Source organism: Lagopus muta, chromosome 14 (genome assembly GCF_023343835.1).
Source record: "Lagopus muta isolate bLagMut1 chromosome 14, bLagMut1 primary, whole genome shotgun sequence".
Classification (NCBI taxonomy): Eukaryota; Metazoa; Chordata; class Aves; order Galliformes; family Phasianidae; genus Lagopus; species Lagopus muta.
The window spans coordinates 7,187,502-7,207,326 of record NC_064446.1 but is presented as its reverse complement, the minus strand read 5'-3'; the positions used below and the strand labels follow the sequence as shown (position 1 = coordinate 7,207,326).

Below are 19,825 nucleotides of genomic sequence, written 5' to 3'. Positions count from 1 at the left end.
TTGGAAGACTTGACTTGAAGGAGTTACCAAACTTCTTAGGAAAGATTTTCAGTGTTCCTCTCCTCAGCATTTTCATGCTGACTAGTGGTCAGCATCTCACTGTACCCCGCTGATGTTCCTGAGATGACCAGCTTCCCAATCACTACTTAGGCAAATCTACACTGTGTTATGGGATCCCCTTCACATATTAAACCTGTATTTTTGATGCCTTTATACCCAGATTCCTCGAGCACCTTTCCAACCCAAAATTTCATAGGCACTCACTTCAGATGGGAGCTGTGACACTTTAGTGATCTCCTGCTTTGAGAAGAGACCCTGCTCAACATAACACAACTACATATACATCTTTTAGGTTTTCTTTATTTATATTTTTTTTAGTTCAAGAATTACACACTAGCCAACATTATTATATATTTACATGCTGAAACTGGCTGCAATAATTTTAAATTCAAGAAAATATCTCTTATGTGCTACTCATTTACAATCATCATTTTACTACCTCGTGTATCCCAGAGGTTAGCAGTCCTTTTGAGAAAGACATGAAGATCTGATGCGATGATATCCACTAGTATTTTGCATTTTCTAGCCATTGGAAAATGTGCATTATGTGCATATAAGAAAGGCTACAAGGTCATTAGTAAGGCTGATGATTACTACATTATGAAGTAAATAGTACTAAGTAAAAAAGATAAATCAGAACTGTGCAAAGACAGTACTAACAGAACCATTTAAACACCCATGCAAATAAAAACGTGATAGAAGTGAAATCATAGTTAGCTTGTTAGAATTAATCATGTTTCAGATGTTCTTTCTGTCTTCAACTGAAAGTAACAGGACACACCATGAACAATACAGCCTGGTGAATAATTGTCAAATGACTGTTAACAGTGAAAACATACAAAACATTATCAAATTGGAATAGATGACCTTATGTCTGAAAAAACATTAAAAAAATACAACCCTTAGTATGAAAGTATAGGTGAGACTTTTCATCTTTTCTTTTTTTTTTTTTTTTTTTTGTCAAAGCACTTACAAAGAAAATAATTTTATACTTACGAAATGTCCGCGTTGCATATTTTTTGTAGAGGTGATCTATTTCAATTTAATATTAATGGATATTTAAATTATTATTATTTTTACAAAGTAGAATAGGGCAGTATTTTTGATCAACATTCCACTTGCTTCTTAAAAATTTAGACAAAATTCCTAGTGCATTTTATTAAGCTTTACCTTTGGTGTTAAGCAGTGACTTTCTAGATTTCCTTTAAACAATTTCTGGAGTGAAGATTCTTTGGCTTTGGGGGACTATGCTACCTAATGACAGTCAAATATATATTTTTTTTCTAAAGAAAAACTGTAAATCTACTATTAGATACCATAAGGGATACAGATTGCAGAAAGAGATGCAGTATGCAGACTTTCTGTAATGAGATCACCAGCAGCTGAATTCTCACCTACCCTGGATTCCTTCACATCGCCACTCGCAGGAGCAACATAAAGGTACCTTACTGTATGTGAAAATCAGGCCTTATTTGTTTATGCTGAGTACTGAGTGCCAAACTACAATCTTCCGCTGCTTGAACGGTTTAACCATACAAGAGAACCAAGTGCTAGCAGTAATACAGCTGAAATGGTTATTTTGCACCTCAGTACTTTCTAATTTTTTTTATATCTGGTATCCAAATCTGTTTATGCAAAAGGGTGTTTAAATTACTCTGCTAGAGCACTGCAATTATTGTACTTAGTAAAAAAAAGTCACTAAACAATTACTGTATCTATTGACTGCTCATTTACAGCTTATTTCATTATTTACATAATTTTAGGACACAATAATCTAAACCATAGAATTAGCTTTTTGCCTTACCATAAAGTACAAATTAGGAGTTAAAAATGTTTAAGAAATCTGATAATATTTACACACGCTCAGCTTAAGTTATGATTGCTCACATTGTATGTTCTATGTACACATAGCAAAATGTAATGATCACTAATGATATAGTATTGTACCCTGGCCATCCCACTCTAGATTTTCTAGAAATAGTTAATAATTTTGCCTTTTTGCCTTGGTTCCCTTAGAATTGTTGTTTTTGAAAACTTACTAGTGGACAATGCTGTTATAAAAAGAGAGAGAAGAAATAGGCAAGCAATGTGAGGACTAGTCTAACTTCTGATGCTAGGAGGTACAGTACTACCATCATGTCAAATGGTGCAATGTTCCATACGAATTATATGCATTGATCTGCTGATATAGAAATGCCCAGTTACCCTGTATTGTAAGTTTTTTTTAAATACATTAATCTTTTTTTCTCAAAAATATAATCATACACTGGTTGATGATAGAAACAAAAGTATTATTAGCTTATTCCTTTAACACACCAACATATGAATGCTTGTGTATATATATACTCACCATGTGTATATATACACACATATGTCCATACAGACACATGTCCATATGCACATACAGTTGGATAATGTTTAACATTTGTTCACTTAAGTTCTGTGTTAATTATAGAATTGTAACACAGACTAATAATTACAATGAAAAATAATCAAACCTTAATTTTAATGCCTATTTTGGCTGAAATAAGGATTTGCTCCCCAGGTGCAAGACCACCACTCATTTTCTCTATGCATTGTGCTTTTGTACCTTACAGATTTTATATCCTTTGTATTAGAATGTAAAAACTCTGAAGAACTCTGTGACATACTATTATCTGCTTTCCTCCTCAGGAGCAAGAAAAGAAATGTTCACAATGGCATTGCTTGAGTCTTTCTTCCCAGTCATTAACTTGCAATAGGATAGAAACATAACATTCCTTATGCAAACATGGAAATATGTTGCATGGATTTTCAGTTCTGAAAATGTGTATCATACTTACTAGCAGTCATATACAGTAGATATTTACAGATTGATCTCAAAGATTTCATTAAAACTGTGCCATGTTATAGTCATAATTTGCCAATGCATTTCGATAAGATGAAAAACACCTTAATTGCTGGCTATCATGTCTAGAACAATAAAATGGTGACTATAATTGCATTACAAGATTCACCTAAAATTAAATTTTATATTTTGCTTATTGAAACTATCAATAATCAACAGAATTAGTAGGATCTAGAATATTTTCTGTCAGTTCTAAAGTAAAAGCAAATTTATTCTAGTTTACCTGCAGGGTAGCGCACACATTAGTACCCATGCCTCATGAATATTGGCATAATTTCTCATTTTCACTCAAGTATCTCAGAAAGAGCAAGTGCTCACCATAGGCTCTTGAGTTCTACTCTTCCCTTGACAGTGCCTCGCCAGTCTTTCTTACCCGCATCTTTTTGTATCACAGTGTTGAGCCTTAAGTACAAAATGACAACCACTCAATTTCTGGAAGAAACCTTCCCTTTCACTTATTATATGTACCACATTAGTAGCCAGAAGGACTTTGTAAAAGCAAAAGATCTCCTTCCTCCCAGGTAATATGTCTTTTCTAGTGACACCTGAGCAAAAACCAAACATTTTCTTTCACACTCTGAACAGTGACATCAGAGAGTATTATGGCTTATACTATAACTTCAGATAAACTAATGTGCAGTTCAAAGTTTCAGCCTCTGTGGTTTTCACAATTACTTCATGCAGTAAATGCTGACAAACAACATATTTTTTGTAAAGTTTCATATTTGAGGTGTATCAACCACAAACAAGCTGTGAGCAACCTGTGTTCACACTATGATTCTGTGAAACAAACAAATATAAGAGCAAAACAAACCCAACCCTACACAAAGAATGGATAGCAATTTGTGAAATGAAAGAAAAACTTTTATAGTAGAATACTATAAGACGGCTTTTATTTATGATAACGGGTATCATTATTAATGAACAGACTTTGAAGAGAAATTCTGCATTTAAATGTGGCACTTTTGAAATTTTCTACAAATTGGGAAAAATTGCAGCATGATTCATACCTGAAATTCCATACTCATCTGCAAAGCTTATTGCACTGTGCATGAAATGCAGCCTCAAAACAGTAATCTCTCATTTGAAAAATGAATACATGTCTTATGCTCAAAACAAAGTCAAAAAGTCTCCTATGTTTCCCACAACTCTTTTCTTCCTATCTGTTAAAGGGGGCAGGAAAGCACAGTAACTTGTTGGAAAATTACTCTTTTAAAGCACGAACAAAATTTTCAAATAAAATATTTTATCAAAAATATCCTTATACGCTATTTTAAAGCACTGCCAAAGTTATAAGGGGAAAAAGTATCTACATATGAAAACACTTCCTATGATATCTGGAAGGTACTGAAATTTGAGTTCATTTCAGAAATTTGCACATGTGAGAGGTAGCATAGATACAGTAGCATGTGGCTTTTGCTTCATTAAATATTTTCTTTTAAACAAGACTGGGAATTTAATTTTATAGAAGCCATCAGAAATTTATACTTTCTATGCAGTTCCTGAAAAGTTTTAGTTTTTCATTACAGAAAACTTTTGCACAGTGGTCTAAATGGGAAAATCTACTTTGCCTAAAAAATTAAAGCTCTATGGAATGAAAAAAAAAAAAAATATATATATATATGTTTATATATAGATATGTGTGTATTTTCCATAAGTAAAATTGAATTTTTGTACTTTTTCCAATCGAAAACAGCCTAGGAGAGACTTCCATGAGTGTGGCGAGGCACTGGAATGAGCTGCCCAGAGAAGCTGTGGGTGCTCTATCCCTGGAGGTGTTCAGGACCGGGTTAGATGAGTCCCTGGGCAATCTGATTTCATGGGTCACAACCATGCCAAAGCAGGCGGTTAGAAGTAGATGGTCTTCAATGTCTTTTCCAACCAAAACCATTCTACGATGCTATAGTGTAAACTACCAATTTATTCCCTTTAAAATAGTCCACTAAGCAAAACAAAACAAAAATTGAAATGGTATTGCTTAATCCAGACTGAGAGAAAACTCATCAGTACTGAAATAAGAATGCTCAGTTCTTTGCTTTAAAAAGAGGTACGATACCTTCAATCAATCTGGATGTTTGGTGTAAAGTATAATGACAGTGGTAAGCATAACACTAGAAAGATAACAAATTGTAAAAAAATCACACAAATCTACGTGAATATTTCAGACTAAGGTATGTACTACGACTGACAACATTCATTTGCACAGTATGCTTTTATATATATATATGTATATATACTTTTACAAATATGTAGCCTTCACTTTCCCTGGTGCTTTGTTTTCAACTGTTCTCTACCTTTCAGTAGAACGGCAGAGCACCATTGGTTTCCTTCAACCACCAAGAGAACTAATTGGCCAACCAACTTTTGGCACATTGGACAAACAATTCCCTTCCCCACACAAAAAAACAGTACATCTACCCATTCAGGACATGATTGTTTAACTTGTCTTACACCATTGCTACATTCCTCTCCTGATCACAGCTACAGTCATAGGGACTGTGAGCATATGCTATCTCCTAAAAACCCAAACAAAACTAGTGCTTTTTGCTTCAGTATCTGTGCAAACACCCAACCCAAATATTATCAGTCAAAGGTTTAGCTCTTTCAATAAATAACAGGAAATACCTGAATGCGGTTGGGAAACCTCTGACCATCATCATCTTGGAAAGATGATAGGCACTATTTGTTTTCAAGTTTACACCTTTGAAAGGTAAAGTGTGTTTCATAAGCACGATAATACCTTAGTACGCTCTAATATGTGTACATGCATGTCTTGGATACGCAGTTTCAGGGAATGAGTGGTTTATACTGCAGTTGAAACAAAACTTTTTTTTTCAAATGCCTCTCTGATTTGTGTCACTACACTCACATGAGCATTTAAAAAAAAAGATGTGAGAGACAGTGAGACAGAGATGATTGTCAGAATCTAATTTGCCTTCATATTTGAAATACACTTATATTTTCATAAAGGGGATACGTCCATACTGCAAATTTATATATTTATGATTTAGCAGAAACAACCAAAATGTTACAGAAACATACCATAGAGTGGGCCAGCAACTAAGGTGTTTTAAAATAACTTTTTGTCCTGAATAGAATTTTTCTAAGTCCCACTTTTGGCTGTACAACTGATTTGAAGAGAAATCCAGTTCTTGCTTCCTGTGTGGCTTTGTTTCTTAGTTCACATAGTAAAGCCAATAGACAATATTGAAGAAGGAAAAAACAACAGGGAAGAATATGCGCGACCATCTATCTATGGCATTTACATCAGTCAAGTCAGGGATAGTAATTTTCAGTTGAGATGCACGTCTCCGTAGCCTACTTTTCTTCTGTGCCACATGCCTCTCCAGGGCATTGCGACCAAAGCTGTGTCTGGGTAAGCCAGCTTTCCGGTACTGGATGCTTGAAGTATCATAGGCCAGCATCGTGCTCCTAGGGTCCCCAAGCCCCATCACAGCCTCAGAGGCAGCCATCTCATTTTTAATTTCAAGAGTGCTCAACAAAATATTTTCATGCGGATCCATCTGTAAGAAACAAGAAGGCAGATTTAACAAAGTAAGAAAGGAAGCCCATTCAGTTGCAAACTGAAGCCATGCTGACAAGGGCCAGATCCAAAACTACTGATTCTTTGGATGCCAGCCTGTCTGAAAGGCTTTAAGCAAAGCTGTGACTAATCATTATTGTTTATCTATAAACTCAAGGAGCAATTAGGCTGAAAATATATAATAGAATAGATGGTGTCTCCCTAGATACCACATTTAGTGAGTAGAAACAATACTTGGAAATGGTGTATATTATCAGCTCCTGAATGTGGAATTCTGCTATTGGTTATGATATCTGGAGCTATTATTGTGCTTTTCAGGGATTTTGGAAGGCAATCAAATGGAAAAGCGTCTGCTTTTTACTTTGGTTTTTTCTGTTTCTCTCAAATGAAAGGTTCTGACAAAAGCTTTATGTATTCACAAAGTCTTCTGCCTCAATACAAAGAACTCCTAAGCAATTCATGGGAGAATAGCCAGTCCCCATATTCCAAACAGGACTGTTAGTTGCTTGGGAAAGATGCTGATAGTATAATCTAAACTATGTAGGATCCCTGTTCCCCAGTGCTAATGTGCTACAGAAGTCCAGTGTGCAAAACACTGGAATAGCAGAAGCCTACAATTTCGAGCAAGGAAAAATATATAATGTTCAGACTGTAATCACATCAAATGTACTTCAAACAGCTGTTTCAATGGGTAGCTTTGATTACTATATATGTTTTTAATGCATTTCAGAGAGAAGAAAATAATGCAGATTTGTAAATAAAACTTAGAAAGTTAAGAGGACTTCGAAGATGAACTAAATTCTATTCCTTCCTAGGCAGCCTGGAATTAGATTTAAAGTATGATTGGAGAACTTCAAATTAATCCATTTAGTTATCTTGGAAATTCTAATTCACCTCAGCTTCTCTTCTACGTATGTATTTTGAATTGTGTAAGAATAGAATCATAGAGCATAACAATGTTTTGAAAAGCAATGATGGGCAATTAGCGTCTAAATAACTACAAAGACTTGAATTATGGCAGTGCAGATACATTCAGCATCTAATAAGAAATGGAACTGTCCCAGAGCTCCTTTAAAAATAATTGATCTACATTAACCGTTTATTGTGTATTCAATATATACAATTATTACTAAAAGTGCACAAATAGTGACTTTTGTGGATTTCTATCCAACAACATGGCATTAATCTCTTCTGTAACATTTCACATGGCATGATGAGTTGAAAATATTAACTTCTTAAGAGGATCTATTGCACACCATTACGGATTGGAAATACAGTAATTCACAAAAGTACATTGGACCTACTGAAACACTGCCATTTGAGTGATTACATCTGCTCAAGTGATGCATTCTGAATTGCCATCATTGAGATGCCAGATTTCCACCTCTCCCCCCCACACTTTTTTCTCAATCTGCGAGTTTGCACACCTCTAAATTTCTTTCAATTTTAGTTTTAGATTAAATGTAGTGATTCACTGTGAGACAGCCAACATCACCTATTTTTGTTTGCTTCCAATTAAAACTATATAAAATCTTTGAAATCTCAAGCTTGCTAGGGAAATAAACTGTTTTTGAGAAACTCTATAGAATTGAAAAGTTGGCCTGAAACTCAAGACAAACTCCTTTAAGGACTTCCCAACATGATTTTAAACATGGTGGGGAAATATTGCATTCTAGCCAGGAAGGACATCAAATCAATTTTCATCTGCATTAAACAGGATTAAGTTAAAAAAAATGTGTTATGTTACTGCAGTACAAATAAAAGGAAGCAAATGGAAAAGTCATCAAATCAAATAGATATCAAAAACTTCTCAAGAGAGCTTGTGATTGTTATTTATTTTTGTACTGAGTACAGTTATTTAGAAAATTCTGAAGAGATTTCTGGGGTAAATCAAAATTGGCTGTCATTTTTGTCATAAGATCTCAAAAAAAACATAAAGGACTTCCAGTATCCTGAACTTAAGAATGTTCAAAAGAAAGTAGTTAAATTATCTTACAAGAGGAATGCAAAGCCACTTAGAAACTACAGTGTCCATATGGTTTCACATTTTTTTTAACAAGAGAAGAGAAATTAGTCCCAATTAACACAAGGGGAAATTTGACATAACATCTAGTGCAGCGATTTTAACTGAAAGCCTAGAGATTGGGTTACATAAATCTCAGTGTTATGCACTGTAAGATACTGTGTTTGGAAAAACTTTGGCATCGACATATTTGCTCACATCTTAAATGTTCTTGGGCTGAATCTATTCTAAACATTTCATTCTTTTGATCCATAATATCAGAAATTTGAGTGCTCTTTACACACTCATGCTCTTTCTGTGTAACACAAGAAAAGTTTAGTCTGACAGAATTTGATATAGACATATTTTAGTATACTGGTTGTATCATTCTTTCAGCTGACTTTTTGGTTTGAATCATTTGACATTGGATTTTACATTTAAAATCAGTGAAGTAAAAAATGTACTGAATATATGTTTCTAACAGAGAAAATTGCTGCAGCTATCTAGTAATTTTGGCAGCAGTTAGTAACACTAGTGATGCCGGGCAGAAAGAAGATTCAGCAATATTCTAAGACTATCTTCTAGGGCAAAGTGTCTTCTGCACATATCACATTAATATAAGAGTTGGAACAAAGCATTGCTCAATGTTTCAAGAATTTTTCATAAGAAATAATTCAAAATACAGCAAAAATTAGGGATGGGCGAACCATCACATGTTAGAACAGCCGTGTAAACACCACAAACTTCAGGTGCTTCTCTAGCCCTAATCTGACCTTTCTGAACCTGAAACAGTAGATAGATTGAGAGCTACAAGAACTGCATTTTTCATGGTATTTTGAATTCCCAATCAGAACTCCCAGTTCCAATCCAGAAGTACAAGTGAGTGTGAAAACAAAAGAAAACAACACCAATAACAAGAAAAATTAACCTAAATTTTCAACCTCTGACAACAGGTTCCTTGTCAGATTAGAGAGCTGGGAGTGTTGCTTGCACCAAGCAGGTTCGCCCAACTCTAAATAAAACATGCTTTTGTGACTAACAGCACCGCCCATTCTAAAGGATCCCAAAGCGCTTTACAAGCATTAGAAAGAAGAACCACTTCACTTCTCAGTGAAGCGCAATCACCTGTGAGGTAAAAGGTTGGGTCTGACAATGCAGAATCATACACTATATTTTAGTTGAGGAAATGGAGAATGCCATAGCCAATTGAAACTATGGGGTGGGTGAGTGGTGGTGGGGAATGTTAGGTAAACAGAATAGTTACAAAAATTGATATTTGGCCACATGCTTGGTGTTGAGATGACCACTCTATAAAAAAAAGTGCCATGGGATCTTTAATGACCATTAAGTGGTAAGGATCTGAATCTTAAGTCTCTGAGGATAAAACATTAGAAAACAATGAAAGATACCTTTGTTGAATACATTTCTGGACAATGATATGTGCCAATTATTCTTCTGTCCTGTAAGTTAATAAAATCAAGACCAGTTTCCTTAGAGATAAGGCAGCTATTATCTTTCATTTAAAATTAAAGCACTCTAGGGTATTAATAGGACAACTTGTTAGAAGATACAGGGACCTCTAAGCCAACAATTATTAAAAGTACATTCTGGCTTCAGAGGTGCTGTTACTGCCTTGCCCTGCTACTCAAGGTAACATAACTTTACAATGTAAATGTATTTTTTCCAACTGGTCACTGTGACCAAGGAAGATATGATGATATGAAAATAATTGTTAAAATTATTCTGGGGGAAACGTAAGTGTAAAAAGTGATTTCAAAAGGAGGTGGAAGAAGGTTAGAAAGATCTCCTGGTGCTGAAAGATTGTTCAACCATAGAACTAGACTCTTCATGGTGAACAGGAGAGTTCAAACTTAAAGGACAAATTCCCAAGGGCAAAGGAGAATGGGAAGATGCAAAGATGAAGAAAAAGCAGAGGCAAGGGCTATGGAGATAAAAAGAAAAAAAAGGTGAACACAGAAGTGGAGAAGAAATGACTAAAGCTCAGCAACCATGCAAGAGAATGTATTTTTATTTAAAAAATAAAAGTAAAAAAATAATAAATCTTAAAGGTGGATGAAAAAATATGATATAAATGATATTCACTTATAGGTTCGGGTCAACCAGTGGAAAAGTTGATTCCAGAACCTTGGAAGTGGCCATGAACGTTTTTATGGCCTCAAAGGGAATACTGAGGAAAATGTAGAAATGTTACCATTATATATTATTCTTGCTATCTAGAAACTCCAAAATGATGGCTATCTTGAGGAATTCCTCTTATGCTAATATATCAGCAACTATAAGATACAAGGAAATCGCAACTCGCAATTATACATGCAGATAGACATAAGTACATTAGGAATCCTCCAAGTGTGATCACATTTCTGAGACCATTAACATATAGTAAACCAGCACCTGGATGATAAAATTGTGTTGATATGCCAAACAGCTTACCAGTAGGAGATAAATGTGCATTGATAAATAAAAAACATATAGCATTTACTCATTTGCTTTCTCATATTCTCATCATCAGACAGCAAATTTCCAACTTGAAAAACTTTCAGAATCAAAACTATTGTAAATTATATAGAAATATCCTTTTGCTAGGTAATGTTGCCATTAATCAGTAGAAAATTATAAGTTGAATTAGTGAAGAAGAACAGAAGTAGCTAATCCATTATGAAAGTTAACACTGAATATTAAGGTTCAGTATTTATAGATCCAGTCAATCAATATTCTTAAGAAATGAAAACACAAATAAATACCCCTTTAACACTGAAAGCCTAACAGACAAGAAAATATTACAGGTCTAGATATATAATTTGATTTGGCAGAGATAAAAATCTTGTATTATACACAGGATAGTTTCCCACGTCTTGGAATCAGAGCTTTTCTTTGAAAACCACTGGCATCCCATTCCTGACTAGTCTCAATAGCTCCGACAATATTTGGTGCAAGTACAAAATGCACTGTGTAGAAAATTCACTAAGGTAATGCTATCTGAACTAATACAGCAGAAATGCCTAATAATTCAAAACATCAATATATGAAACAATGCCCTTAAGAATGTAACAAACACTGCATTTCCATTGTCTATGCAAGATGTAAAACTATTGCCAGGACTGTTTATGAAACCACAGTTGCAAGAATTCACTCAATTTATGTTATGCTCCTAGGATATGAGTCAGGTTGTAAAGTATGCAGTTAGAGGACAGTAAAATTAGGTTGACTCATAATTTCAGCTTACTTCGGTTTCAGATAAAAGAAAAAAAACAACAACAGATAAATACTGCAAATTCAACTGTGAATTTTCTTTTGGTTCTCAAACTTTAAGCCTAAAACTTTAAGCAAGGCCAAAAAGGCCAATTAGAATTTAGGGGAAAAAAAACTCAGTAAACATGTAAAATCTGGACGCAGAGCTTTAAATAATTCTCTAATGACTTACAATTCTAAGTTTCTAAGCATCTAGTGTTACTCCCAAACATATGTAATTTCTTGATCATTATCATTAGTAACATATCAGTAAATTAGTTGTAAGTACTGTAGAATTCTGGAGAAATAGTTGAAAACATATGCTTCCTTTTGGCATCCATCCATTCAAGATTCTATACTTGAGATACACCATAATAGATGCTCAAAGAAAATGAAAGAATTATCTGTGACTTGGCATTTGAATCAAAATTGTGAAACAGAACTTGTGCAAACTACTGCACCGATTGACACATCATGAACCAAAATCCAGCAAGACAAATAGGCAAAAGCAGGAGGAAGATAGTGAGAGATGGAAAAACAGCCTGCTGCTGTCCTGTCCTGAACTTGAAGCTCACACTAAGATCTTGTAAAATACTGCAAAAGCTTCTTTGGTCTTATGGTTATGGTCTTATTTTTACCTATTTATTTTTCAGTAAAGCGCCTTAGCAAAATCAAGACAGATAAACCAAGACTGCAATATGATTCTGTAGAAAAGTTTCTTCCTCTATCCCATTTTTGGCCAAGGTAATTCATGCCAATACAATCTTTAGTGGAAGGAATGCATTACGTAAGGTCTGGATGTTGCACATATGAGTAAAGCTCACGTAGATGACATTTAAAAGTAGTTGCCATCACCCCTTTGAGAAACTTCAGGTTCAGATTTCATTTTTGAAAACCATCATTCAGATCGATTTCTTAATTCTGATTGCATCTTAAAAACGAAACTCTTCTACAAACCAACAACAAAACCCTACTGTATAGTAAAGACAGGCATTTTGAGGAAAAAATATTTTTGAAATACTGGGTGAAAAATCTTTAGGAGGTGCTCCAAATGTTCTAATGCAGTATTTTTTTAATTTTTATTTTTACTACTGTTGAAAAAATTGTTTCAGTCTAAGTGATCTTACAGCCTAAACAACCACAGGAAGAGGTAAAGCTTCATAATTAACAGCTACAAATAGTCTATATAGATGGGCAGAAATTACAGAAGAGGAATTTGAGATGTCTTTCAGTTCAGCATACTATCATTCTGCTTATAAATATTTCTGATACAACTTCTACATTGTTTGACATTTATTTCCCGTAAAATAGTCATACTGAAATCTTATGATTTGTAGAAAGAAATCAGATGATCATTTCAGTCAATATCAATACAGCAAAGGTAGGAGGAGCTGACAAACACCTACCATCTTCATTACAGTAAGATTTTCACCACTTGTCACACTTACATAACATAGTTCAGTGATGTCAAAATTCATGAGCACAACTAGGTAACCCCTCCTAGCACATAACATTTAGTACACCCATGATAAACAGTTTTCTTCTTTTTTTTCTTTTTCTCAATGAAAGTGACTGACTTATGGCCATTCAACTAAACTTTGTCAAACTGCTCAGAACTGATCTGCTTTGGGAAAATCATTTTCTCCAGATTAAGCAGCCAGACATCCATTCCAGTCTGCACCTATATACCTTTCTTCTACTTCACTATACATCATCTTATCTGACCATTTGCCCTTTTTATGGAGTTCTTATTTGCCTGCAATCTGAATTATTAGTTATTATTACATTAATGGATAAACTGATTCTTTTTTTCCCAATCAAAAGTGCATTTAATTCAGGATTGCTGTTGGATGATTAGATGTACTATAAAGGCAAAGGAAACAACTTGCTTTAAACAAATGGAATGTAAAAGCACCATTCTCATGTTAATTAACCATGGCGTTCAAAGGAGATTGGCTGCAGAAAGAAACCCTCTTGCAGTCGACTTGACCTTTATTCAGATGTCATGTTGAATATTGCTACAGATCACGGAAATGTATCACCTTCTGACTGCTTCTGCAAAGTACTGCAGGCTAAAACTGGGACTGCCTCAAATTTCACTGCTGTCATCCCCCCCCAGTTTCAACCACACAAGAACAGGCTGGCTGAGCACCCTGCCTGTTGCTAGCTGTTTCATTTGCAGTTATTCCTTGATAATGCTAGAATGTAAAACGAGGAAAAAGTCTGAGCTTCTATGGTCCATTCCCAATTTTACTGCATGCCTTTCAATAAACCAGGTAAGGAATATCTTCTGTGCCTGACTCATGAGTCAGCCCTCACACTGCTTTATATGTACTTTAAGTAAAAGGAGAACTCCTTGGAGGAGAAAGAATACTTTCACTGAAATCTGGACAGTGGTAGCACTAGCTCCAGTGATACACAGAAGTGAGGATGTGAGATTTTGAACTGAAATTTTCAGACCTTCATGTTGCCATGGCATTTTAACATCCTGTTCAGTTCGATAACTGAGTGTGCACATTGGTGTTTCAAAATACTTCTTTAAAAAAAAAAAAAAAAAAAAAAGGCAAGCTTTTTCTGTATTATCTTCTTACTCACACACACCATAAACACCCTAATGATTTGGGCATAAGATATAGTTCTGTGTGATAAAGCCTGATCCTTTCAGGTACCTTGTAATAGTTATTCCTAACCAGATGTGTATTTACTTGATACTTTCAGCTAAAAATGAACAAATATCACTGTAAACTGAGAAGGCTGGAGGGATTCCTGCATTAAAACAGAGCATTGGCCAGCATCAGCCAAGTCTAATCTAATCAGCATTGCTCTGAAGATCTATTATCTCAGGTTTACAGCCATATTAGTGCATCTTTACACCTTAGTCCAAAAACTGAGAAGAGTTTGTAATGTACCAAAAGCTATCAAAAGTTGGCCTGCAAAGGCTCATCTGTAGACATCTGTGGATTTACACTGTCTGATGTATGATTTTGTTGTTCTTAAACTATGATAATGCAGTGGACTCCTCTGAAAACGAAAAACCTGGTAACAATTTAGTTATTCTGACTCAACTTGGCCAGATTTTGTTGATCAAAGAGATGCGGGGAAAAATCTCATTTAGGAGCTGACGCAAATTGAAGGGGAAGAAAGTTTCCACGTTAAGTGTAGTTGAGGGGCAGGCTAAGCTTTCACTTGCTCTGCTTTAGCAATTATGCTAATCTGGATATAAAAAACTGTGTCAAGAGAGCAATGAACAGCAAAGATACCTGTTTGTCTAAATACACAAATCCCTAAACCCCACATTCATTCTTCTAGAGATTACTTTAATTCTGATTCAAATCTACTAATGTGATTCAAACTTGTTAATATTCTGTTTAAAATAATTTAAAAATCATATTTAAGTTCCATGTTTTCTAGTCAGTACCCAGTTTTCTGACAGAAAAAGGTCATTAGTCTGATGATTTCTGTTGGTTGTGACTTGACCTTGCGTAACAGCAACACAGTGCATGCTTTCAGGCATGCTGACCTCAAATATCTTACGTAACAAAGACTACTGCGTAAAGCACCTTTGTTTTAAAAATACAAGCAATATATTGTCTCATTGTGTCCACAATTAAAATACACAAATTTACCTAAATATGCAGCAGTAAATGTCAGCTGACATTTAAGACAACTGACAAAATAACTCTATGTAGTCTGCTCTAAAAGTAATGCCTCGTTTATTTTCACAGCAACCAGAAGGGAAACAAAGCATGACACCACCATTTGATAGAGCAAATTCCTAGCTACAACACATTTTTTCGACACAGTCACCAGCACTAGCTGCGCATTTTCACCAGAGATGAACAAGAGCCTGCATGCCACGCTTGCAAAACTCTGCATCAATGGAGGTGACCAACTGTTTCACAGCTGCTATGATGGCACTGTTGCTAGGAGCATGTTGCCTACGCAGTCCATCATTCATCAGCCCAAACAGATGGAAGTCAGAAGGCACAAAATCCAGACTATACAGTGAGTGAATGCACTCCAAGGTCTTCAAACTGGTATGAGGCCAGGCATTAATGTGCTGCAAGAGAAAGGCTGTCTTCTTCTCTGGCCTGACTCTTAAAAGTTTGAGTCTTCAGCTTAGTCAGCATCATGATGCAGTGGTCAGAGTTGATGGTTTGTCTGAGTTCTTGGAAATACAGATGAATCAACCTTTTCCTACCACAAAAGACAGCACACATCACTTTAACTGCTGACCTGTGTTTTGAACTTTTTCTTCGATGAGGAATTCACACATCGCCACTCCATGGACTGCCATGTTGACTCCAGCTCACAGTGGTGATACCATGTTCTGTCACCACTAATGATGTGACCCACTAAACTGTCATCTTTGGGCTCCTATTCATTCAATAAGTCCTGGCAATGTGCAACTGTTTCCAACATGTTGAAGCTGATATTCAACTCTGTACACAGTTGCCAGGTTATAATCTGTCAGTTGGTGTCAATGAGCTGGTTGAGATACACTTCATTTTGTGGTATCATTTTGTGGCTGTCCAGAACTTGATTTTCACATTGCAGTTGCCACTAAAATGCACTACCTACCACCTCACTGTGCTTACATCCACTGTATGGTCTCCATAAACATTCAGCAAGTGTCAGTGAACGTCAACAGGTGCCATTTTTTCCACACAGAGGAACTCAATGACACACCTTTGCTTCATACGTACTTCCATGGCAGACAGCACTTTGTCAAGCTGCCATTCTGCTGCTATCTGTAGCACAGCAACAAAAAGTAACTGATTATTTGTGGGAACGTTCAAACTCTACTACCACTCCACCGGCATCTGTCTCTGACATCACAGGCCAACATAATAACATACGAGGCATTACTTTCAGAGCAGATCTTCTATATGAACAGTTTATCTGAAGCGTTGCATAATTCATTGTCATATCTTCCTTCTTTTCCAGAGGGAAATTTTGTGTATTAATGCTTACAACAACGGCATGATTGCAGTATTAGAGGTAAAATTTTATTCATGTGAATTTTTCCACCACGTATTTCAGGTATACAGCCTGTACACACTTGTAGCAACTCTTTGCTTCAAGCTAGGCTGAAAACTTCAAAGTTTGAATTATTACTGCAATGTAAACATTGCTAAGCTGCATTCAATGATGTACTGACGTTATGCAGAACTCTTCTATGAAGTGGCAAATTGAATTACTTTGAATAAATATTACAAATTTTATATAAGAAATTTTAATTTACATTAGCCACTTTTCTAAACATAGTTAACCTAACTACAAAGAAAAATATGAATATAATTTAGAATAATTTAAACACAGCATGTATAACTCAGGTACAAATGAGGAAGATAGGAGTTGAAATGGAAGGCAAGATGCAACAAAACACTACTTGATTATGCCTTTGTTAGGTTATCTGTCTGGATTAAAAAAATCCAAGTCCTATATCCTGTTTCTAGTTAGCATTCTGGTATCCTGGATATGTTTGAACACCAATGTCCAAAAAAAGATTCATAACGTGTTCTATACAGAGATGGAAGCCCTTCTTTAAAAACAAGAGCCATGATGAAGCAACTGACATCAGTACTTACAGCCAGTATGATCTCTCTGATGCCTGACACTCTTTCATTTTCTGCTGCTTTGGAGGAGAATGGTATACAGCTGCTATTCCATTACAATAAACCCTTGTCAAATGTACAGCTGGCAAGACTGTAAGTGCACTTCTTTACAGTGGAAGAAGACAGAAATCAGCTTTGCATTCAGCCAAGTAGGTTTTATCATGTTTTTTACAATGATAGTTCTGGTTTCCATTAAATTACTAGATAGCCATAAAGGAAGTTTTCTGACCTTTCTAGAATAATGGGTACACAGATTTCACTGATACCAAAAAGCATTTTCACCTTACTTACATCTCCACAGAAGTTGATTAATGTATGTAGTAGTCTGGATTAAATGGGTTGGATGAACAGCAACAGACAACAAATCCAAAAGATATAACGGTAGCAGCTTAGATGGGAATTCAGTAATGCAGAAAAATATACTTGAGAGTTGATCAAACTGTTAAGTCTAAGCAAGACACAGAAGAGAAGATGCATCCAACACATAAGTGTGATCACCAAGGCTATCCAAGCCACAGTTTCAAGACGGAAACTGATAAGCTAAAATTACTGGAAACGAAAGAGAAAAGTACAAAAAAATTAATGAAAAAAACCTCGACTTGGATTCTTAAAGAAACTTACAGGGAATAGATTAGATCTGAGAGAGTTTACCAAGAACCTTTTTCCTTTATCTATAATAGAAGAAATTAGACATATTTAGATATATTAAAATGGCTGTTGTGCAGGCTGTACATTTAGCTAATCATATTCTTGAAGATGAAATCAAACTTCAAAAAAGGAAAAAACAAGAAGGGTTGTATCACACTAACTTGTATAGCAGTTCAGCAGATGGAACCCTCATTACCACCTTTGACACACTGTCATAAAATAAAACAAGACACAGGTGCGTGTACAATCACCATAAAGAATACATCCCACTGAGTGACATTAATGAAGACTGATTATAATTTGGCCCTACATTTTTAAAAACATATCTGTTCAACGTCTGGAAGTACCACAGAGGATGTACCAGATTAGTGCACTGAGCTTGAAGTAGACTTGGCATGAAATGTGCCTACAAAAGACCAAAAGAATGCCAATTACTGTTGACATTTCTACCAAAAATAGAAAAGTCTACTGAAAAAAAAATTGTGAATAAAATATCTCAGAATAAAACAAAATACTCATGGATTACACTATACATATTCTGCACTATATTTATTATACGTATTATTCATCCTTTTATGTACAGTTTCAGTACTAAGCCCTTCAGAACAGAAAAGATACGTGAAGACTATAAAGAAAGTATAATACAGACTTTCGCAAGCCCATCCTTATTTCTTCAAAAGAGGTGAGGAAATTATGAGAATGGTAGTTTCAACAACAGGAAGATGTCTGGAGTAAGAAAAAAGCCAGTGTAATATAAATTTACCTTCAAGCAACAGGTAACTGCCTGTTGATAGAACAATTAGCCTTGACTAAAGCAAAAGATGATGAGAGTTAGAATAAAGGAATCAACTTCTGAATGTAGCTTGAGAAGTTTCAAGAGTGGAATGGCTATATACAGAGCCATTTTAACCTAAAGTCACAGAAAACTGAACATGCCCAATATGATTTAATGAGTCTCTGATAGCACATGTGCTGGTATTTGAGTCTGTTTTCCTTGATTTTATTTCCTTTGAATTTCTCCATTACTTGTGTTTCAGAATGCAAGAGGTAAATCAAGATCTATGCTTAACCATAGAATCATAGAGCAACTTGTGTTGGAAGGACCTCAAGGATCTCCCAGCTGCAACCACTCCGTACCTCAGGCAGGGCTGCCAACCAATAAATCAGGCACTAGACCAGGCTGCCCAACTCCTCATCCAACCTGCCCTTGAACACTACCAGGGATGGTGCATCCACAGCCTCTCTGGGCAGCCTGTACAGATTTGCTGTTGCATAATGTATACACAGAGATGCTGCATTGCATGTTCCAATAACTATTTATCTGCTGTTTTTACAAAGTCTATGGTGAAGGTAGTAATAGATATATATATAAGTTGTCCTCCTGTTTTAAGGTTTCTTACCCTTTTCTCACATTGTCCCTGAAGCCACAGGCACAATTTCATAATATTCCATCTACTGATACATGAAGAATCTAGTAATATCACAAAAGAATACTCAAACTTCATAAAATTATTCCTTTGATGTTGCATCCTAATTAGAGATGGAATGTTCATTTGATTCTTTTCCTAAATACTTGAGTTTTCATGGAAACTTGCATCTGAACAAATTTCTACAGTACTAGCTCTCATGCACAAAAACTATTATACAATATTTGGTCCCCTTTCAGAAAGAAAATATTCAGATACATTAAATATAAATATTTTTTTATTGCTGATGGTCAATAAAGAGCAACTATCAATTCATCTCCTCCTGCCCAAAGCAGTCTATGTGCAGTAGGACAAATTTCTACTCCTTTCTCCTCTCCTATTTGATTATCT

At 35.4% G+C, this 19,825-nt stretch overlaps 1 protein-coding gene across 5 annotated transcripts in view; it reads right to left on the bottom strand.

The window, feature by feature from the left end:
• Positions 1–342: 342 nt before the first annotated feature.
• The window catches only part of GABRB2 (gamma-aminobutyric acid type A receptor subunit beta2), a 159,975-nt gene continuing 140,492 nt past the window's right edge, over positions 343–19,825 (bottom strand). For 4 of the 5 annotated variants that reach the window (XM_048960301.1, XM_048960303.1, XM_048960302.1 and 1 more), the window contains exons 11-12: positions 9,903–9,953; positions 343–6,471 (exon numbers count right to left, since the gene is read on the bottom strand). In XM_048960301.1, the coding sequence (XP_048816258.1) occupies positions 6,124–6,471; positions 9,903–9,953 (399 nt within the window). In that variant the 3' untranslated portion in view covers positions 343–6,123. The remainder of the gene's footprint in view (positions 6,472–9,902; positions 9,954–19,825) is intronic. The other variant, XM_048960304.1, reaches the window with a different exon arrangement.